Source organism: Jaculus jaculus, chromosome 1 (assembly GCF_020740685.1).
Source record: "Jaculus jaculus isolate mJacJac1 chromosome 1, mJacJac1.mat.Y.cur, whole genome shotgun sequence".
Taxonomy (NCBI): Eukaryota; Metazoa; Chordata; class Mammalia; order Rodentia; family Dipodidae; genus Jaculus; species Jaculus jaculus.
In genome coordinates, this window is record NC_059102.1 from 163639092 (window position 1) to 163661975 (window position 22884).

Here is a 22884-nt window from a genome sequence, read left to right on the forward strand (position 1 = left end):
TCTTTAATCTCAGCACTCGGGAGGATCACCACGAGTTCGAGGCCACCCAGAGACTACATAGTGAATTCCAGGTCGGCCTGTGCTAGAGTGAGTCCCTATCTCAAAAACAAAAAAACCAACCAACCAACAAACAAACAAACAAAAACCAACAAAAAAGACTTTTGTCTGCATTTGGAGAAAAATAATAATAGAAAAGAATGGATGCTCTAGATTGATGATAGCCAACAGGACAGGTTTCCTGCCCTGTGGCCCGTGGTCTCTGGCTATTCTGCTGCCCCGTCCCCGTCACTGTACATGCTGAGATGTTATCTGTCTCTCACAGGTCATGACAAGGCTGTGACCAAATGCCTGGTGGAGATACCACCTGACGTGAAGGCACAGAGGCATTCGTCCATCGTGCAGGCACTGGGGACTTAAATGAGGCTGGGGTGGGCAGGGCGCTGGGCTTGGGTCAACAAGACCCAGAGTCCAGCCTTAGTATGGTCCATTACTGCCTAAGTCATTTCCTCTCCCCTGAGCCTTTTTCTTTGTAAAATGGAGATCAGCATCCTCACTCTGCTTTCTGGATGGTCTGAGACACCAATGATAGTAAAGACATTACACAGACAGAAGACTCGAGTTTAGGTCCCTACCCGGCCTTGGAGCCAGGCACAGGGGCTTGTTTCCACACAGCATCCACCGGCCGGTTCAGCCCTGCCTCAGGAGCTCCGTTCTGGTCCTCGTTGTGTCCAGACTACCCACAGCCTGCAGAGCCCCAGGCCAGGGCAGCACCAGGGCCCCCATTCTGGGCTGGCCTTGCTGCTGGAGAACTTGATAATGGGGGCCAGAGGCCAAGGAGGCAGCTGTAGAATTCAGCAGCCACTGGTGGAAGGAGCTGGCGCTGGGGCTGAGGAGGGAGCAGACCTGCTGGTGACTGCTGGTAGGGTGGCTGGAAGGAGGCTCCTGATGGCCTCCAGAGATGGGGAGCTTTCTGAATAAGAGAGGGTCAAAAAGACCCTGTTGTCTCCTCCCAGACAGAGGAACTGGACTGTGCCTCCTCCTAGTAACCCAGCTCCTACCCCATATACGCAGACACCGAGCATGTCCCCTGAGCTAGTCACACAGTCCCTGGGCAAGGCATGTGCTCTGTTTCTAAAGGATGGTAGTGTCCCCTCGATTTTTTTCTTTTTTGCCCTGTTCCAGTGTGGCCTGGGTCTTTGATGTGTACCTTAGGTCTGCCTATGGTGCCCGTGCCAGCCTGTCCTGTCCCCTCTTCCATTGTCCTGGAGCTGTCCTCCCAATCTGTGACCGTGGCGTCTCCATGAAAGACATAGTTCAGGCTGCAAGGAGTCTTCTCCTTCAGCCCCCAGCCTGTGCGCATGCGCTGCCCCTGGGAGGCCGCCGCCTCTGTTCAGAAGTGTGCAGTATCCTCTGAGACAACGCTGCTCTTTCGTAGCGTCCCCTGTCCTCCTGCAACTCCCTCCTGCTCCAAAATTCATACTAATGTCCCCTCTGGAGCCAGTCTTTAAGAAAATTATTAGCACATATTATCTATAATGGGTTTCATCATGAACTTTTCATACACATATATCATATTTTTATAATACCCTCTCTTATTCCCCCTCCCACTTCTACTGTTCACCTTCCTCTTCCTATCTAGTCTACCTTCTGCTTTTTTTTTGACTTTTTTTAAAATGAGACACAACCACTCACATGGAGAATTGGCACGCCAGGGCCTCCAGCCACTATAATTGAACTCCAGACACACGTGCCACCTTGTCAACATGTGCCACCTTGTGTGCTTGTGTCCCCTTGTGCGTCTGGTTTACATGGGACCTGGAGAGTCACACATGGGTCCTTAGGCTTCACAGGCAAGCGCCTTAACCACTATGCCACCTCTCCAGCCCTTTTCTGACGTGCTTTTTTTTTTTTTTTTTTTTTGAGGTAGGGTTTCGCTCTAGCCCAGGCTGACCTGCAATTCACCATGTAGTCTCAGGGTGGCCTCAAACTCACAGTGATCCTCCTACCTTCTGAGTGCTGGGTTTAAAGGTGCATGCCACCATGCCCGGCCTTTTTTGACTTTTTTTTGTGTGTGTGTGACTCACTGAGTTTAATTAGGGTTACTTACAGGAGCATGAATGAGGGGTTATTTATAGGAGCTCGGGCAACTTGCCAGAGACTACACTACTCAAGAAAAATGTCTTTCCTAGCTGGGCACAGTGGTGCATGCCTTTAATCCCAGCACTCAGGAGGCAGAGGTCGGAGGATTGCTGAGAATCGAGGCTACCCTGAGACTACATAGTGAATTCCAGGTCAGCCTGAGTGAGACCCTCCCTCAAAAAACAAGCAGACAAACAAACAAACAAAAAAACGAACAAACAACAACAGAAAAAGAAAATGTCTTTCCCTTCTTCAGCAACCATTCACTGCCTATCACTTCTAAGGGAGAGGCGAGGCCTTGTGAGCCCCAACCTTCCCCGGGACAGAATGTTGGTGGGAACCATGTCGTGCAGCTTATAACGGCTACTGAGGGTCCAAGGGTGCAAAGGCTACGCTGTGCCTTGAAGATGGCACTCCATAGCCCCCTGCCCCGTCCTCCAGCTCTTACATTGTTTTCCGTGTCCTCTGGATGTTCACTGAGCCTTGGAGGGGTGACACAGTTGTCCCATTTGGGGCCGAGGACTCAACAGTCGCTTACTCTCAGCGTTTTGACCAGTTCCTAGATTCACACTCATTTCCCCTGCAGTAAAAGAGGCAAAAAGAAGCTTCTCTGGCCAAAGCTGACAGCAGCACTAGTCTATGAGCATCACAGAAATACCGAGAAGGCAAATTGATGAGCATATCTTGCTCACAGCAGTAGCTTCCCCACTAAGGCCTATGACCACCCCAGCCATGGTTTTTTTTTTTTTTTTTTTAAATCAGGTTTACACTACCAGATGTGAATTATTTCTGTGGACTGGGCCTCAAATCCAATCAGAAAATGGTTGGTCACCCCCATGCCAGTCACGCCACTATTATACCAGCGGGTATATCTTACCTGGTGGAGTAACACTCAGGGTCTATAGCTGAGTAAGACTACAGACGATAATGCTTCCCCAGAAGCCCACACAACACCTTCTGTCACTATGAAGATACAGCTAGTTAGGGAGCTTCCAGCTTAGTCCCGGCTTGATTTCTCGGTCCTGAAACCCAAGGGTGTTGTATCTTCGGCAACAGCCTCATACCTTCTAGTTCTGGTGGGCAACCAACAGCTGTGGCAACAGCCTGTTTTGCCTGGGGCCCCTCCAGGGTTTCCTTGGCCAACAGCTTGTAGGGAGGTAGCTCACTTCCGGCACTGAGCCAATCTAACTCTGGTTCAAGTTTTAGGACAACCTGAACGCACATTATATCCCAGAGTCCTTGAACTCCCGGGGCTCCAGAAGGCTGTACTGCCTCCCCACCAGGCAGGGACTTGGCAGATTTCCAGCTCCTTCCATAAGCTGGGAACCCTGAGCGAGGGCTGCCACTCAGTGATGTGTCTTCTGAGAAGAGATGCAGCTGGAGGCTCCTTGCCTGAAGCCGGAGGTCCGCTTTCTTCAATCTGTAGGACCTGGTGGCACGGTGCCAAGGGGCCGTGGTATTCCCTTGCGTTCTTCTCCATGTGTGTGGCTCTGTCCCCATCCCATCATGTTCACCCACGTTCTCCGTGTCGAGCATTGGTATGCCCATCCACTCCCTGCTCTTGAGGCACCGGCCACTTGACAAGCAGGCCGCTAGTTATCATGCCCTGAACTACCCTTGGGAGAGTGTATGCATGGAAGGGCTGCCTTCCCCAGCCTGCTCTGTCCATGAATTCTCTGGGAGGGGCCTGGCTCCCCTGAGCATCCATCTTCAAGGTGGGTGAGCTCGCTTCACAACTTACTGGAGGGGGAACTTCTGAGGGAAGGCATTGTGGGGTGAGCTGGAGCTATCACCTCTTCTCTGGACAGATTGACCGCCCCCCCCCCCACTCCTGGCACTCTTCTCTTAGAGAGGGGAAAGTTGAGCTCCTCCCTTGGGTCTGTTCCCCAACAGGAGATCAACCTGCTCTTCCAGCCCCACTTTTTTCTTTTTTGGACCCTTCATTGGTGACGACTCTGCTGGCTTGGAGAGCACTCCTGGGACCTGACTCCAGGGCCTGGCACCCTTCTTTCTGTCCCTGACCCTTCCCCTTCTGTCCAGCCTCTCCTTCCCCCTGCTCCCTTGTCCTTCCTCTTTGCTCTTTGTGCCCTCCCCTTGGCCTTCTTCCTCTCCCTGTTGTGACCTACTTCCCCTCGTATCTGCCCTTTGACCTTCTACTGCTCCCCCCCTTGGTGCTCAGGCTGTGACTCAGGGTCCTGGCTGCTCCCCCCCACTCTTCTGCTGTGGTTGACAACGCGTGTGGAGCTCAGCTGTACTGCCTGAAAGGCCCATGACCTTCAGAGCCACAGGGGCGTCTGCTTACCTCCACTACAGGAACCTTCCACAGCCCAAGGGATGCCAGGTGCACCCTGGGTGCCGGGGCATATGGACAGAGAGGAGTCACAGGAAGCCAGGATGGAACTGTTGACCAAGGGCCTGATGCAGCCTTCTCTCTGAAAGGCCGGGGCTAGACCACGGCACACTTGTTACCTGCTTCGGTCCCTCAGCTCTCAGGGAGGGAAGCTGTGGCTTCTCCTGGAGTTAGTGTAGGACTGAAATAGGGACCTAGTTTTCCTGCCGCTCTATGCATGGCTTTCTGCAGCCTCTGTCGCTTGGTTGAGCTGAGTTTTGGGACTCGGGAAGTGGTGCAGGGACCCTAAGGGCCTTAGACCTGAACTTCCTAGGTCTTCCCTCTAACGGGCTAGCTGACGCCCACGTTTTGGGTAATGTGTCCGACCAGGGCATTAACCGAAGGCTCTTGGGGCCCTAGGCTGCTTGCTGTGACCATGAGGGATCCTCCAAGTGTTGAAGTCAGGAGGCAACAGTGCCAGGCCCAGGGAAGGAACAAGAATCTTTGCTTATCCTGGATTTGTTGTATGTCCTAGGAAAAGTCATATTTTGAAGGTTTTAGTAGTTTTTTATGCTGAGAAGCTTTGTGGTCCCCTAATGGAACTTTTGGCCTCCTTCAAGACAGGGAAGGGTAGAAGGAAGGTTCCTGTAAGGGTGGTGCCAACCTCTGTGGCTTTAGGAGCTATGTGGCCTCGGGAAGGGGGCCCTGGGGCAGACCCCTCCATTGAGCTCAGAGCCCGAGGAGTGACATACCTGGGCTCTGAGCAGGGAGTCGCTCCGGAGCAGGGGATGCAGGGTCCTGGCCCTCCCTATCCATCCTCCCAAGGATTGGGGAGATGCGGGGTTGGTCAAGCCCTCAGCCCCTAGCAATCCCCAGTATGACTGGGATTCCCAAGGTGCCTGTCTCCCTCAGACATGAGAGGCCTGGGCCCCTCTATGAAGGGGGACACAAGCTCTCTTGCCACCACCTGGCTGTCTTACCTCCTGGCTCTGGGGAGGATTGGAGCCCTATTGTGGGCAGGAGGAACAGGGGTCCAACTGAGGAAGGGGAGAGGGCACTTGGGCACGCGTGGTCCCCAGAAAGTGGCCCTGGGTGGAACCCCCGCCTGCAGATGCCCCTCCCTGTGAAGGATGTAAAAAACAAAAATCCTGTTCTGCCTTTTGTCTTCCCTTCCCCTCTGCCCGCCCCATGGCCCCCCCAGACTGCCTGCGCGTCGGCTGCGCACCCAGTAAGTGTCTTCCCTCTTCTTCTGCAGAGACCCAAGAGGTCTGGGACACTGGGCACTGGGGTTGAGGGAGGGAGGGAGGGAGAGAAGGAATGAGAGAGGGAGAGGAGAACCTTCACTGGTGGTTTACAAGAGGGACGGGCAGTGTGTGTGTGTGTGTGTGTGTGTGTGTGTGGTGGGGGGAACAGGCATGGGGATGGGGTGGGGGTGGGGGGTCTTGGAGAGCAATACAAACAGGAAGAACCAAAGAGAGTTAGTTGATAGAATCTGGTTAAAATGTTTCCTGGGTTCTGGGAACGGGAAAACCAGGACACCTTGTCGCCCCAGTCAGCAAGAGAGCAGGGAGGAGATGGTAATCTAGGGCCTGGCGGCACCTGTTGCGGGAAGCACTCTCCTATGGGTCCCAGGCCTGGAGATAACTGCTGCATCTCCACCAACGGCCACAAGGGGGCAGGCGAGGCACATGGGAAAGAAGATGCGGCAGCGAGTTTACAACCGTCCACAGGGCCTGTGTCTGCTTGGGGGGAGAGTTCCCGCCAAACCCGGGTTATCTCAGAGGGGATAGTGAGGGCTGCCAGCAGGGCTCAGAAGGAGACCTAATATGGACAAATCGACCCGTCACTGGATTGGGTGTCTCAGAGAGTTTCTGCAAGGTGACAGGTTACTGAAAGAACTTGTAAGCACACGGTAGAGAGATTATGCTCAGGTCCCTTTGCTTTGTGTGTACCCCCAAGAGGCCTTTTAATGCCAGCCCCCTTAGCTGAGGGCGAAGTGAGCATCAGGGTGCCCAGTGCTATAAAACCTAGCAGTGTTTGTCAGAGGAGTATGTTTGAGGATAATCCTGCTCCAAATAAATGGCCACAATTCCTACAGAACATAATCTCTTTTGGGCACGCCAGCTCTGTAAGGGTAGGCACGTGGCCGCGTTCCCAGGGTGCAGAGTTAACCAGGCGTGTGCAGGAAGGTCACGTTGGGCGGCTTTGCAGATGGAGGAGCCGGTGTGAGGGCGGAGGACGAAACGGGGTGCTCAGATCCTTCACATCGTGTGAGAATCTGAATGCTAGGCCTGGACGTTGAGCTGCTGTCGTCCATTGCAGGTCTTTGGGAGACCAAGGAAATCCTGCTGGTAGTGGGTGTGTCTGGGTGCAGAGCCCCAGGATGCAACTCCAGGGGCACAATTCACCTCACACCCTATACACACGGCATCCCTGGAAGTCACACAGCGTGGCAGTACCGAGGCACACGGGGTTTGTGACCGGGGTGTGCGAGCTGTCCGTGCATGCGCTCCAGGTGTGAGGCGAAGCCCCGAGCGGGCGCGCGTTTGTGCTCAGGCGCGCGGCGCGGCTGAGTAGACGTTGTGCACATGTGCAGGTGGGCTGCTGCGCGGAGCTCTCTGAACCCGTGTAGGCGCTGTGCTCACTCCCCCCTTGGTGCCGCAGGTAAAGGCCCCGAGACGCTCTTTGTGGGGCACAAGCTTAATGACAACGAGTGGCACACGGTGAGGGTGGTGCGGCGCGGCAAGAGCCTGCAGCTGTCTGTGGATAACGTGACCGTGGAAGGTAGGTGGCCTGGGCCCAGGCTGGGAGATACACCATGCTTGGTTTTGGGGTGACTACTGCCTGGGTTGCTGTTCCTAGGGTAGCATGTCGTGCCCCCCCCCCATTTCTCCCTCAAGAGTGGAATATTACGGGGCCATATTACGGATTCCAGGGGCCATCCATGTTTCAACTCCCCGCAGGCAGGCCTACAGGCCCTGACCCTCCACTGCTGAGTCCCGAGGCTCCTCCTGGAGCCGGGCTTGCTGCTAGCACTGGTTGAGGGTGTCCTCCGATGTCGCTCACTGTGGCCTTGTGTCAAGAGAACCTGAGGCCCCACCCCAGAAATGGTCCTTGTGGTGTGTGCACTCGTCCCGCTCACGTTGGTCCCCTGTCTGAGCAGGGCAGATGGCAGGAGCCCACACGCGGCTGGAGTTCCACAACATCGAGACGGGCATCATGACCGAGCGGCGGTTCATCTCCGTGGTGCCTTCCAACTTCATCGGGCATCTGAGTGGGCTGGTGTTCAACGGCCAGCCCTACATGGACCAGTGCAAGGATGGCGACATCACATACTGCGAGCTCAATGCTCGATTTGGCCTGCGCGCCATCGTGGCTGACCCAGTCACCTTCAAGAGTCGAGGCAGCTACCTGGCGCTTGCCACTCTGCAGGCCTACGCGTCCATGCACCTCTTCTTCCAGTTCAAGACCACAGCTCCCGACGGGCTTCTCCTGTTCAACTCTGGCAACGGCAACGACTTCATCGTCATCGAGCTGGTCAAGGGGTGAGGGGCTGAGCACCGCAGTGTTGACCCAGGCACAGGGCCCCTGGCCGCTGGGGGTATCAAATGCACCCAGACCTCAGATCAAGATTCATGTTCCCACCAGCTGGGAGGTTCCCTCCTCAGCCAAGATGGACCAGGTTGCTGACTGTCCAGCAACTTTCATGCCAGGGTTCCCAGTTAAGCCTCTTCTCTGCCCACTGTCCTCTCCGGCCACTGTCTACCCAGCCCCTCTCTTGCTTTGAAAGATCTTTGCTCAGACCCTGTTTCCGGGGACCCTGCAGCTTCACAAAATCTTCCCCTCATACCAGCTACTCTTCTGAGCCTGTCACAGAAGCCATCTCTCCCATGACAGGACTTCACATTGGTCTGGTTCTCCTGTGGACTCTCCTCTGTCCATTCTTCCCGGGCCCCTAGGACCCCCGCCCGGTAGTAGCTCGTCCTTACTCCCCACCCGGTGTTCCCCACCTTGACCCAGTGTCTCCTCCCTCCTGGGGCAGGTACATCCACTACGTGTTTGACCTGGGGAACGGCCCATCCTTGATGAAGGGGAACTCGGACAAACCCGTCAATGACAACCAGTGGCACAACGTGGTGGTGTCCAGGGACCCAGGCAATGTGCACACACTCAAGATCGATTCCCGCACCGTCACGCAGCACTCCAATGGTGCCCGGAACCTCGATCTCAAAGGTGGGGTTCGGGCCTCTGGAGGAGTTTGGCCCTAGCCCAGCTCTCTCTCCCCCAGCAAGGTCATTCCTTCTGCTCAGCTCTCCTGGGAGGCCCTCTCTCACACGCAGCACCTGTGGATGGCTTTGTCTCAAGAGGTGCTTGACGGCCTGAGTCTAGAGCTAGGAGCAGGTGGCTTAGGCCTTTCACGGACCTCCTGGACTTCCAGGTTGAGAAGCCTGCCTTACTGGAGAGCTAGGAACAGCATTGGGGGGGGGGCAGATCCTGCATTTTGGTATTGGCTGGGCTTGCTGTGGGGTCTCTACAGTCTCTTCAGTCATCATTAAAGCAGTCATTCCTTGCCCCCCAGGTGGGTGGGTCTAGAGCAAGAGTGGATGAGAGACCCGAGGCCCACAGCTGCTCCAGAACCCACTGAGGTCGATGTGAGCTGCCTCCTACATTCCCACAGCAGCCTTGAGCCTCACAGGGCCTTGAGATTATCAAAGCCTGGAGAGGGTCCTCAGAGACCAGTTGACTTCACCTCTCCAAACCCCAGAAGTGCTGGATTGCACGGCAGAGCGCTGCGAGGTCTCCTTGCTTCCAGCAGAGGGCGATATGTCATAGAGAGTCAGAAAGGCAGTAAACCCGGGGTTACTTTGGTGGGCTTTCAGAGGTGTGGAACCCCTGGCCAGGGCAGCTTGGTTCACCCTCTATGCCTTGGCCAAAGTTTCTGGAAAGTTCAGCTCCAGGCAGGAGATCAGCCATTCCTGAGGAGGAGGACTTCTTCCCAGAGCCCTAGTTGCTGGGAGAAGGCAGCTAGGCATAGAACTTCCTGGGAGAGAAAGAGCCTGAATTGGGAGAGTTCTGGGAATTGACATCTTTGGGAAGGAGGGGGGTGGTGGAGGGGATGTGGGGCTGCGCATCCATGAAAGGCCCTGATTACAGGCCGGAACTGGAATCAAACGTGTGGGAGAAAGTATGGAGCAGGTTCCTCCAGCTGTCCCCCAGCCCCCACTCCCCAAGGCATCTGGGCTTCACTGGGAGGGGAGCAGACAGATGGTAAAGTGAAGGAGGAAGGATGGTGTGTGTGTGGGGGGGGAAGAATCTGCAGGTCACCCTATCTCTGTTAGGACCACCAAGAGCCTCTCAGAGGGTTGGGAGGACCTAACAGCAGGATACCAGTATCCTGGGAAAGGAATGGGGACCAGCATGTCAGGGTGTTGACCGCAGTCCCTTTGCAGGGGAGTTGTACATCGGTGGTCTGAGCAAGAATATGTTCAGCAACCTGCCCAAGCTGGTGGCTTCCCGGGATGGCTTTCAGGGCTGCCTGGCCTCTGTGGACCTCAATGGACGCCTCCCAGACCTCATTGCCGACGCCCTGCACCGCATCGGGCAGGTGGAGAGGGGCTGTGATGGTGAGTGTGGGCCGCAGCGGTTAGGTACAGCCTGGTTGGCTGCAGAAGGGCCAACCTCACAGGCTTTGGGGGAAGATAGTGCTCAGCAAATGGGGCCTCCTTCTCAGAGCTCTGGGGACAGAGTAACAAGTGAATGGAGGGTCACTTTCCTTCCCTCTTGTCTCCCACTGCCCCCCCCCCCTTATCACAGTCAAAGAGCAGACTTGGCAGCTGTTGAGCGCCCTCCCTCTCCCCCTCGCCCGTTCCCATCTCAACACTCTGGTGAGCCTGGCAGATCCACGAAGGACAGACCAGTTGACTTCACCTCTCCAACTTTGCCTGACCCTGAAGTTTCCATGCCCTCTGGGGATGGCGTGGGCAAGGCTGAGTCCTGGCTATTCCTTCCTTCTGCCCCTCCCAGGCCCCAGCACCACCTGCACCGAGGAGTCCTGTGCCAACCAGGGTGTCTGCCTGCAGCAGTGGGACGGCTTTACCTGTGACTGCACCATGACTTCCTACGGAGGCCCTGTCTGCAACGACCGTGAGTGTCTGCAGGGCTGGGCCCTGGGTGTCCCCTGCCCTACCCCCAGCCACAGGGACAGCTGCGGAGGAAGAGCTGTCCGGGAGCCCAGAGTACCCGCTGCCTCCTTCCTTCTGTTGCTCTCGGAATCTTCCTCTTGAGGCCTCACAGGACCACTGCTGCTTGAGCCTCTGTGGCCATCTCTTGACATCCTGGTTCCGAGCTTGCCATGCCAGCTGATTTCCTTGGACGTGGGCCCTGCTGTTCCCTCTTTCTCTCCCCCCACCCAGCTGCGGGGTCATCCCCGTGAGCCACAAGACCACTCCTTAGTGTCCTCATTTAGTTCTTCTCCCTGCTCACGTGCACATTGTTTGAAGCCCTTCCCCAGAGAGAGCAGTTTCAGCAGTGCTTTTTAGTCCCTAGTGGCTGGTGGCCGGCAGCTGGCTAGAGGCTGGTGGATGGAGGGCAGCTGGGTCAGGCATGGCAGGAGGACGCAGCCTCTGACTATGGGGGGGGGTCGGTGCTTTGGCCTTTGCCTCCGATGTTGGGGTTGGAGGCAAGGAGATGAGTTGGGTGCCATGCAGAAAAGACACGCATACGGAGCCATGCACAGAGATGCCTAGGAGGATGGTTTCTGCACGTTACGGAGCGTGGATGTGAGCCTGCAGCGGCCCTCCAGAGGTAGTGGCGGCGGGTTTGGGCAAGAAGCTGGCCGGTGCTGTTGTCTCTTCGCCGTTCCTCCAGGCCTGCACCGTCTGGTGGGAGTCCTGAGGGTCTACCTGCCTGTTCCAGGGCTCAGAGCTCTTGGCTGGCTGGTGGGTTTTTTTTTTTGTTGTTGTTGTTGTTCTGCTTAGAAAAAAAAATTCTAATCCCCCTCCCTCAGCACTTTCCTGGTTCCGAGGCATGGCCAGCTGTCTTCATTCAGTCCCCGGAGAGCTTCCTCATGTGCCCTCCTGCTCTCTGTGCCTCTCAACACCCCCACCAGCCAGCTCGGGGCCACCTCAGCCCCGGCTGAGCCATAGTTGGGCTTTGCTTGGCACAGACTTAAGAGATGATGGTGACCTTAACTGTAGCACTTTCCCCCTCGCCACCACCAGCGGCAGTGGGCTGGAGACCATCCTTCTTGCTCCCCAAGCCTCCAGTCACAGGAGGTCAGTGGTCGAGCTCTGCTAGAACGTGGTGGACCCCGGCGGCAATAGTCACCGCTGGCGCTCCTGCAGTTCTGGGGAATGGTGGTGTGCCCACCGTGGGCTGTGCTTGCCCAGGGTGGAAAGAATCTGGGTGAAGAAACCCTGCTACTCAGGTTCACTGCTTCACTCCCACGTGGTGGAGGCTTCTGGAAAGAGACTAGAGATGGAGAGGGCTGGGGGGGGGGCCTAGAAAATGACTCCATCTTTGAGCAGGGTGAGAAGAGCAAGGTTTCCGGGTCCCGGGCTGGTGGAAGGGAGGGAGAATTGGGGCTGTGGTGCCTGCTTCGTCTTGGGAAGTGTCACCAATCCCAAACACTGTGCTGTGTGTCTGGTGGCATAGTCTGAAAGCTGTGAAGCTAGAGACAAGGTGGGTGCCAGCTGGAGTCTGCACGGGGCGCAGTGTGCTGCTGTTCCTCCCAGGGAGCCAGCACTGGCAAGGGTTTGAGATCACCCCCACAGGGGCAGGGTAAGAAACTGGGGGAGGCAGAGGGAAGGTATGTACCCTGGCTTTTCAAGCCATATCCATTTTTCTTTTTCTGGCATTACTCTTCAGTCTGTTGTTTCAAAATTTTAATTTTATTTATTTACAAGCAGAGAGAGAGAGAGAGAGAACACACACACACACATACACACACACACAGAATGGGTGCACCAGGGCTTCCAGCCTCTGTAAATGAACTCCAGATGCATGTACCACTTGTTCATCTAGCTTTCAGTGGGTGTTGGGGAATTGAACCTTGGTCTTTAGGTTTTATAGGCAAGCACTTTAACAGCTGAGTCATCTTTCCAGCTCATTGGTCTGTTATTTTCAAATATTTTATTTTTATTTATTTATTTGAGAGAGCTATATAGAAATAAGCAGGGAGAGAGAGAAAGAGAGAGAATGGGCATGCCAGGGCTTCTAGCCACTGCAGATGCATGTGCTCCCTTGTGCATCTGGCTTACGTGGGTCCTGGGGAGTCAAACCTGGGTCCTTTGGCTTTGCAGGCAAGCGCCTTAACTGCTAAGCCATCTCTGCAGTCCTGCTCTGTGCTTTTTTTAAACTTAATTTAAATTTTTATTTATTTATTTGACAGAGAGAGAGAGAGAGAGAGAGAGAGAGAATGGGTGCTCCAGGGCCTCTAGCCACTGCAGATGAACTTCAGATGCGTGCACCCCCTTGTGCATCTGGCTAACGTGGGTCCTGGGGAATTGAACCTGGGTCCTTCGGCTTTGAAGGCAAACATGTTAACTGTTAAGCCCGTCTCTCCTGGTCTGTTTTTTAATGCTACTTCTGTGTCTGGCCTTCTTGGAGCCCTGCGTGCACCAGGTTAAGCCAGACCCAACATAGTGGCACGCTAAGAGAGAAAGGAAGAAGGCAGGGTGAGGTGGCAGGGCCAGCTGTCTTTCAGGGTGCATGGAGCTCTCTTGTTGGGCACTCAGAGGAAGAGACCCAACCTTCCCAACATTCCTGTTGCCCTGTGTTCCTCCACCTGCGCCATGGGGACTAGAGGTGAGGTGGGGGTGGGGACAGAGGTCCGTGTTCCTCTAAGGCCCAGGAGTCGGCTCTGGGAGGACAGAAGAGAGAAGACCAGAGAGGTAAATGGAGGGAACGGAAAAGGAAGTATGGGGTGAGAGAGGAGGAGGGGTTAGAGGAGGGACACAAGTCCTCACCCTAACTCACGCTGGCTCCAGTGCTATCCCTTGCCTCCCAGGCGAGTCAATCCCTCCACAAGGCTGCTTCTCCATCTTGGCAGTCTCTATTGGTCTTGCACACCTCCTCCTCTCTCTTCCTTTTTACCCTCCGTCTCCCCCTGCCCAGCGCCACTCCTTCCGCCTCTCTCCAGTTCCCACTCACTGATATTGATTGGCCTCTAGGCGGTTTCCCTTCCTCTCCTCTCACCAGCTGCTGACTCCTCCTTCCCTCCCTGTGGGGCCATACATTTTCCGCCCGCTCAGAGTTCTGTCAGTCTGTATTCTGAAGTCAGGGCCTCAAGAACGGGAGGGCAGCTGGGCAGATGGACATGGCCTCCCTCCTGGGGTCATGCCCCGTGGAAGCCTCCCGAGTGCCTCTGAGAACCCTCTTCTTCACTTTTGAAGGACGTGATGGTGGGAGTGCCCCTGGCCCTGGCATCTAGCTAGGCCGGAGGCATTTCCAAAGCAATGGGGGAGCTGTTCTGAGATCTTTTTAAAATTCTTTTAAAAATATTTTTATTTATTTGAGAAAGAGGGAGGGAGGGAGAGAGGGGGGTGGGAGGGAAGGAGGGCGGGCGAGCACACATCAGGGCATCCAGCCAGGAACTCCAGAAACATGCGCTCGCTACCTTGTGCATCTGGCTTATGTGGGTCCTGGGGAATAAAACCTGGGTCCTTGTGCTTTGCAGGCAAGTGCCTTAACTACTAAGCCATCTCTCCAGCCCCCTTTTTAAAAAAATATTTTATTTATTTATTTGTGAATTTGTGAGCAAAAAAGAGAGAGAGAGGAAGGAAAGGAGAGAGTGGGGAGGGGGGAGGGAGAGGGAGAGAATGGGCACAGCAGGGCCTCTAGCCACTGCAAAAGAACTCCAGACACATGCGCCCCTTGTGCATCTGGCTTATGTGGGTCCTGGAGAGTGGAACTGGGATCTTTTGGCTTTCCAGGCAAATGCCTTAACTGCTAAGCCATCTGTCCAGCCCTTGTTTTGTTTTTTTGAGACAGGATTTCAGTATGTAGTTCTGGCTGTCCTTGAACTTGTGGCAGTCTTCCCGCTCCAGACTCCCAAGTGCTGGGGTTACAGACGCGAGCCTCTACACCTGGCTTGTCCTGGGTCTTGGCCTCACCCTGGAGTTGGGACAGCACACACTGCTCACTGTGACAATTTTGCACCAAAATGGAATTCAGAAGCAATGCACAGGAGCTAGCTAGTTCTCTTGTCCTTTTCTTCCTCTTCCTTTAGCCTTCCTGTCTCACTCACTTGCGCCTTCCTTTTGCCCCTTCTATCCACCTGTCTTCACTTGGCTACACTCTCTCTTCAGCTCCCTTACTGGGGACCCCTCTCCATAAGTCTCTCCCTCCTCCACTCCCCTCTACCTTCTCCCACACTGCAACCTGTCCTCTGTCCCAGCAGGTTGATGTGGTCGCGCAGGTGACATCCAGATGAGGGTCTCATGGGTCTTAAGAAATGATTTCCACAGGCCTTTAAAGTTGGGAAGCAGATCCTAGTGTAAGGTGGCACCCTGGAAGAGAAATCGTTCCCTCAGCTGGACATAAATGGCTCGGGAAGTTTTATCCTAAGTGGGGTACTCTGTGGTCAAGTGTCTCCAGGAAGTAGAGGCTGAGTCTGGGGGAGGGGCAAAAGGAGGTGGGAGGACTGGAGGTGTAGGGAGGACCTTGTGCCAGGAAAGCAGAGAAGAGAGCACCCTTTGTAGGCAGGTGGGCAGGAGCGTGTGTGTGTGTGTGTGTGTGTGTGTGTGTGTGTGTCTTTCTTACTCATGAGTGCCTTTGGGGTTCAGGGTACATCGTTCCTATGGGTACAGATGACGTTTTAGAGGGTGAGCCTCAGGGGTATGTGTTGGCCTGTGATTAAACATGTGTGTGCTTGTGTATATATGCCTCTGCAAGCATGTGCACACGGTCAGCTGAGAGTGATTTGGTGTGCCAGATTCTGTGAGCACATGGATGCATATATGTGTCTGAGGCGTGTGCCTGCCCGCACACTGGTGCCTGTGCGGACGCGTGGGTGTTTTCCATACCCAAGCCCATCCACGACCCAGCGTGCACGTGTGTTCTGGGGGGGGGGTTGCTGGAGAGGGCAGTGGCCACATCTCTGCGCGCTGGACCAGCAAGCACAGTTGGGGCTCGTCCAGGTTGCGGGGCGGGTGGGGGTGGGGGAAGGAAAGGAGGAAAAGAGCGGCCTCTCCAGCCTCAGTCCCGTTCAATTATTCAGCAGGGCCCCTTCTCCCTGAGCTAGCGGGGTGGTGGTGTTGGTGGGGGGTGCGGGCAGAAAGCGCGCTCCCGGGCGCGGGGGCGGGGCGGCGCGCGCGCCGAGGAGAGGCGAGCGCCGCGCGGGCGCCGCGGAGCTGCCCAGCGTTCGCCCGCAGATCGGGAGCCGCTCGGGTCCCTCCGCCCAGCCCCCCGCCCCCCAGCTCCCCTCCCATCCGCCCTCCCTCCCTCCCTCTCCCTTCCAGCCCTCTCAGCCTCTGCAGCAACACTCCGCTGCCTCCATCTCTCCGCCGGAATCTCGCAGGCTCGCGCCTTTCCTCTGCCCAGCCCTGCTCCCCTCCTCTCCTCTCCCCTCCCTCCATCCCCCCCTCACCCGGATTTGCTTCCCTTCCCCTTCTCCCGCCCCCCCCTCCCCGGCCGCTCCCTCCTTTCCTCTCCCCCCCCCCCCCGCCCCGGCCTCCGTCGGGCGGCAGCGGCCGGTTGTCTCCAGCGGTCTCGCGCTTTCCGGGGAGCCGGGCCTCCGTCCCTCTCCTCCAGCCCGCACCCCACCTCCCGGCCCCGCTGGGTTTTTCCGCAGGATCCCCCCCCCCTCCTTCCCGTCCCCGGCTGGCCCCCGCTCGGCCTCCCCTCTCCGCCCGGCACCATGCCCCCTCCCGCGGGCTGCTGACGGCCCCTCCGCGCCGACCCCGCCGGCCCGCGGGGAGACCCCTCCCCCGCTGCTCGCGATGGACCCCGGCGTCCTGGACCTTGGCGTTGCCGCTCCGCCGACCACGGATTCCCCGGTGGGATCCAGTTGATTTCCTTGGCTCCGGACTGAGGCTCTCGGGCTCGGGTTTTCCTTGTCTTCACCCCCTCCATCACCGCCACCACCAACCCCCCTCCCGGAGCTCCGAGCCGGAGGGGGGCATCGCGGGGCCACGTAGCCCCGCGTCCCCGCCCCCGGCCATGGGGCTGTGAAGTGGCCGCCCCCGGGCCGAAATGCCCCCCGGGGGAAACGGGCCGGGGGGGTGCCCGCGCCGCCCCCCCGCCCTGGCCGGGCCCCTGCCGCCGCCGCCGCCGCCGCCGCCGTTGCTACTGCTGCTGCTACTGATGGTGCTGGGGGCGGCCGAGGGGGCCCGGGTCTCATCCAGCCTCAGCACCACCCACCACGTCCACCACTTCCACAGCAAGCACGGCACCGTGCCCATCGCCATCAACCGCATGCCCTTCCTCACCCGCGGCGGGCACGGTAAGTGGCGCCGCGATGCCGGATGACTGGCCCCCGGGGCCCCCCCCCGGGTGCATCGTCGCACAGGCCCCCGGGGGCCCCCGCACCCCCCAACTGTAGGAGCGTATTCTGCCGGCCCCTTCAGCTTCGTAGCGAAGCCCCTTCACCTCCCATCTCCGGCTTCCATCATGCCAGCCCCACCCTCACCTCCATCCCTCCGTTCCCTCCTCATCCTCATTTCTGTCTCCATCACTGTTTCCTTGCCTCACCGTTACCCTCCTTATTCCCGTGTCTGCTTTGTTACCATCGCCCTCTCTCCGTAGCTTCGCTGCCGCCTCTCTGTCCTTTCATCCTTCCTGTGCGCCTTCCCTGCATTTTTTTTCCTTCCTCATCACCTCCATCTCTGCCCCATATCATCTCTCTGTCTTACCTCCACCTCTGCCTCACCCTCACCATTTTTTATTGTTGATCTGTCACCTCCCTTCCTCTCACCTCGGTCCCATCTGTTATTCCTGCCCCATTCACTTCTTCCTGTCTTCACCTCTGTATATCCGGCAGCCTTCCCCTTTCCAATTCCTTACCCTCCAACAACCCACTCAGTCGACTGTGGCCCATCATTCACCCCTGCTTGTATCCCTCACCTTTGGTACCCGCCCTCCTCACACCTGCTCATCTCTGCTTCTACCTCCGCCCCTCAGCGGTTTACCTTTAGCCCTAGCCCCTCCGCATTCCCAGGTTCCCTGTCACCTCCTGTGTGTGAGTATTCTGTCACTGTCCATTCGTTTCCACTGTCATCCTACTCTCTCTTAACCTTCCATTTCCCAGTCCTACCCCTTCCTTCTGAGACAGAACCCATTATTTTCCATTTCTGACTTCTCTCCCTTTCCTGTTTCTGTGCTCTCTCCTCTCTCCCTCTCCCCCCCCCATCCCAGGCCCTTTATCACTTCATATTTGAGATCCACTAGGACTCTAGGGAAGCCATCTCCTCCCCACTCTGTACCTGTCACTTCTCTCTGTGTCCTCTGTGCCCATCACTGTACCCTCAGAACATCCATGCCTTGTATGTCCCGTTTCCTGCCATCCCGCCCCTGTTCATATTCTATTTCATTTCATGTCAACTTCCATCCCTTCCCATCTCATTCACTCCTTCACATTCCATCTTGGAACTTTGGTCACCTTCACCTCATAACTTCAGTCACCTCCTCCCATCCCAGAGATTCTATCTCCCATCTTAATGTGTTTCTCATTTTCTTTCTCTGCTTTCCACCTCAGCGTCCATCCTTGTCCGTTGCTTTTCCGTAAGGTACCTCCATCATCACCTCTATCTCTGTCCCTCTCCCGTTCTCACGTTGTACCCTTCATCACTTCCCATCTCTGTACTCCCATTTCCTCCTACGTCTATATCTCATCTTTCACCTTGGGTTCCCTTCCCAACCCTCCATCGCCTCCTATTTCTAGACCCCATCACACCCGCCCCTGTGCCTTCCAATCTCACCTTTCACTAGTGTCCCCATCACCTGCCGTCTGAACATCCTGGCCTCCATGCCTCCATCACCTTTGCTGTTGACGCCTGTCACCTCTCACCACTGTGCCTTCCTTGGTTTTCGCTCTGTACCTCCCGCTTTTGTACTTCCACCCCTTCCCATCTTTCTTCACCTCTCATTTCTCTTATTTCCCCTCCTTTTCAAGCTCCGGGTTTGCTCCTCCATCACCTCCTAGGCCCGCATCTCTCTCGTGTCCCATCCACGCGCTTACTGGTCTTCCATTTCTGCCCTCACCTGCTTTCCCACAAGTGTGGTTTTTTTTTTTTTGGCACCTGCCCATCCTTACTCCCTGATCTCTGCTCCATGTCCTCTCCCGTCTTTCTGCCCCATGCCAGTTCTTCCCTTGTTGCTGGCTTTGATTTTACCTTTTTTTTTTTCATGCCACTACTTTTCTTTGATCCAGTTCACCAGGAGTGGTCCCTTCAGACTTTCACCCTCATTCCTTCCCTGTCTCTTCCTCAGCATAGTTTCCTTCATCTGATATCCATCACAGCGTCCCTCCCCCATGCAGGACTTGCCACTTGCCACATTTCGCTTCACTTCTTCCATTTCCCTACCCCACGCTTTGCTCCTGGTCTGAATCTCCTCACCCTTCCCGGGGTCTCTCTAGCCCTCTTCACTTCCTGTCCTCTTCATTGGCCTCTCTGGCTTCCCTGAAGTCTAGTGTGGCTCCCTGAAAGGCCACGGTCTTCCTAGACAATGAGGCCAAGGCATGAAGGATGAGCTAAGAACAGGGGCCAGGTATGTTGGAGGGAGGTTTCCAGGGGGAAGAGGCATGGAAGTGGGAAGACAAAAGGGGGAAAAAAGGTGCTGGCCCTGGGATGATGGCCAGATTGGGAGGAGGGTCCCAGGTTCAGTTAAGGTGCAGGAGCTAGGCAGAGGGAGTGTGGATCCAGGCTTTCCTGGATTGTACAGGTTGTTTCATCCCCTTGTAGTTCTAGATCTCCCAGAAGGTTCTTGTCATAGTTTCTGATGCTGCAGGGACACACACACACACACAGCTTGCTTGGACTGGGGTATGGAATGTTGGCATCAGCCAAGAGGGCCAGTGACTACCCAGGGTCACAGGTCACCCGTGGGACACTGGTGAAAGTGGATAGACGTGGGGTGGGGAAGCCTGTGAAGGATGAGGCAGCCACAAGGAGGAAAGGAGGAAAGGAGCCAGGGCAAGATAGAAGAGAAGGGAGGCAGCCAGCTGCCATGGCCACACCACCTAGGCTTCCCTAGGGAGTCCTTGCTGGACTGGAGGGGGTCGTGCTAGCCCTTCTCCTGCCCCAAGGCTCTCTCCCCAGCGGGAGGGTAGCTCTTCTCTCCATAGCTGCTTCTCTACTTCCCTTCTTGGAGTCCCTCCGAGTTTCTATTTGCTTTTCTTCCCTCCTCCTCGCTGTTTCTCCTCTTCCTCTCACCCATCCCCTAGCCCTTCCTGTTACATAATACCTTTACCCACCTGCCAACCACTGTTGACACTCCTGTACCTGATGCCACGATGAGGAGACCCGGGAGGGCCAGCGCGTCTGGAACTCAACAATGCGCGGCGGTAGTGACACCCTCTTGGTCGGTGACCCTCCAGCTGTTGTCTCAGTGTCCTTGAGGAGCTCTCGGTCCACACTGTTCATTCCTGGTACCGTCAAAAGCCAGGAAAGGAGGGCTCCATCCCCGGCCAGCTCAGCTCTGAGTCATTAGCTTCCAGGCTTCTAGTTATATCATTCCAGCTGATAAAGGGAGCTGCCATGCATTTTGATCCTGGCGATGGGTACGCTAACTTGGTCTTGCTAGAGTGGCTGGTTGATGGCCAAGAATGCAGTTCAGAGTTGAGGGGTTACGTTCTGGGTTTCTAGATCAGGAGCTCAGAGGCCTGGGCCTGTGGAGAGACACCACTGCCCTGGTAGTGGAGGTCCTCAGGGGAGGCTCCGGTGTTGGCAGTAAGCACCTAAGACTCAGGCTTTTCTGTGTTGTGCAGGACCTTTAGCCTCTCTCCATTTTAGATCTTCCAGATGGATTTTGTCATGGCTTCTGATGGCAGGCCACAGGCAGACAGAGTATCCGCACATGTCACTTTAGCCCCCGGGGCACTGCTGCATGGGCATTTGCTACATGCGGTGGCTGTTGTGAATCTGGGTGAACTTATCGTTATTGATGGTTGGTTGGTTTCTTCTAGAATGCAGGTGTGTGAGGGACTATATGGAGATTTTAAGAGTTCTTACTGGATCAGAGGACAATTCTGGTCTAGAAAGCATTGAGGATACTATGTTGAGTTTGGGCAGAAGGTGCAAACCTTAGGCCTGTGGCATCTTGTGTTTGGCCAGAAACTCTCTTGCCTTGGACTTGGGAGGTATAGGACTTCCTGACTAGGCACAATTCAGTTGTGTAGCCATTTCCTAAGGAGATATGGGCACCTGGTCTGCCCCACCCTTGGACAATATTGGGGACTTTGATTTAGGTCCCTGGGCGTCCGTCATGCTTTCCTGGGGGAGTGGTGGGGGATGGGCGGAGGACGAGCTGGTCTCGGTGAGAGCGGGAGGCGGCTCCCAAACGCCGTGGCCTGGGCGGGACCTGATGGAGGCTCCGCCTCCTCCCTAGCCCGGTCCTCCGAGCCCGCAGGCGGCAGGAGCCGGAGTGCCGGGGAGAGAAATGTCTCCCCAGGGTAATTACTACCGCCCCAGTCCAATAAACCGTTCATCCTTCACCTCTTCGGCCCAAGAAGTGTCTCTCCACCCCAGTCCCCTACAGTGTAATAAACGCCCTTAGGCTCTCACAGGCCCGCCCAGCGCTGTAAGCTGGCTGCAGTGAGAACCGCCGGGTAATAAATCCTGGGGGAGGCCTGGGCTGGGGAGTTGGGGAGGCAGGCTGCGGAGGGCAGTGGGCATCGCGTCCGCGGTGGGCCGTGGAAGCTGCCATGCGCGTGTGCCCATCCTGCATCTCGTTGGTCCCTGCCCTTGGCCACCCGAGAACCTGCCTTTGTGCGTTTCCAGCCACGTTTCCCGGCTGAGTCGTCTCCTGGCGCCGGGTCTGCGGGCCCGGGCTTTGTGTGCAGCGTGGGTGTGGGGTCTAGATGTGCGTCACCGGGAACGTGTCCGCTCCTAGGGCCTGGGACTTGGCGCTGTGGGCACGCAGCTCTGAGCCCTACCGCCTCAGAACCCAGCTTGGCATCAGGCCTGCCCACTTCTCCCGTCGTGCGCTGGGCGCAGACAGAGCTCTGTCCATGGTGATGAGCTGTGTGGGATCCAGTGGGAAACGTGGAGGAAGGGCCTCCTTTTCCTTACACCTTGCAGGCTTGGGGAGGAATGGGGTCTCCTTCCTTGCTGTGAGAGGACCAAGAAGCCTAATAAAGCCCTTCTCTCACTGGGAGACCCGGGAGCCCAGGGGTGGGGAGGCTGGGCCTCTGAGAGGTGGAGTGTGTGCGGAGGAAGGTCAGCCTCCCAGCTCCTCCTGGACCTCCCCACCTCCCAAATTCGACCTGCAGCTTGGGAGTGGAGCAGGGAGGGAGGGAGGGCCCTGGGTATTATGGTTGCCATGGAAACAGCCGATTTTTTCCGGAGTGCTGCAGTATTGGGAGTGGAGAGACGGTACAGGCTGAGACATAGTCACTTAGCTCCGGCCTCCAGGCCCTGCCCTTTCCAGGCAGGTAACCGTACTGGGTAGGGGTGGGGCTTACTGTGCACCCTGCCCCCCCACCTCTCCCACCCTCCCCACCCCCCCAGCCCCGCCTGCTCGCCACCCTCAACTTGGGGCCCATCTTGAGGGTTCAGCCTTCACTACTGTACCTCCAGAGATTGAAAGAAACTGCCTCGTTGCGCAGGGTCGCTATGCTACCTCGGGGGCTAGATGTTAGTGGTTGAATAGCGAAGTGGTTCTCTCCTGTCTGCCCTGCCCCACCCTCAGGCTGGCCCTCTTTGACTGGAGGTCGCTGTGGCAGGTGCTCTGGGGACCGGCAGGGGCACTCATAGTTGCTTCTGCCCCATCTCTCATTCCCTGAGGTGGGGGGAGGTCTCATCACCTGCTCCACATCCACACAGCAGCCCTCCCTCCCTGTCTCAGCCTCCCACCCTTGGTGAGTGCATCCTTCCAAGGCACTCAGGAGTCTCCTTTCCTACGGGGAAGAGGTTCAGGAGCTCAGAGATCCTTAGGATAGAGTTCCTTTCCATCTGATGGCCCCCAATTACAAGACCACCTGATGTGAAAGACCCCCCCCCTCCTGCTGGAACACACTTCTTCACCCTCTATGTTGTACATTTCTTCCAGCCTGTTCCAAGCTTTTGCCTTGAGGCCCCATTTGTAACTCTCTGTGGCTAAGCCTTCCCTTGAACCCCTCTCCCCTCAAGAAGTGCCTTGAGAGGGCTTGTTAGTAGTCGCTAATTATTTAGTTAAGCATTTTATGAATCTCATCTGCTCCATTAATGTCCTAAGGAATGCAAGGTGGTTCCCTGTCTGCAGGTCCCAGAGTACTAGTC

The 22884-nt window shown here is 56.4% G+C and overlaps 1 protein-coding gene and 1 long non-coding RNA gene across 2 annotated transcripts in view; one reads left to right on the top strand and one right to left on the bottom strand.

The window, feature by feature from the left end:
* Nrxn2 (neurexin 2) overlaps nt 1–22884 on the top strand; it is a 122546-nt gene that overhangs the window by 67168 nt on the left and 32494 nt on the right. The window contains 6 exon segments of the mRNA XM_004656616.2: nt 5670–5696; nt 7133–7252; nt 7632–8013; nt 8511–8701; nt 9919–10092; nt 10493–10612. Coding sequence (XP_004656673.1) covers nt 5670–5696; nt 7133–7252; nt 7632–8013; nt 8511–8701; nt 9919–10092; nt 10493–10612 — 1014 coding nt within the window.
* On the bottom strand, nt 13041–17423 carry LOC123462695. Its single transcript, XR_006638467.1, has 3 exons — nt 17382–17423; nt 14831–14976; nt 13041–13328 (listed from the first exon to the last, which is right to left on the bottom strand). It is a non-coding gene; the product is annotated as an uncharacterized LOC123462695 (long non-coding RNA).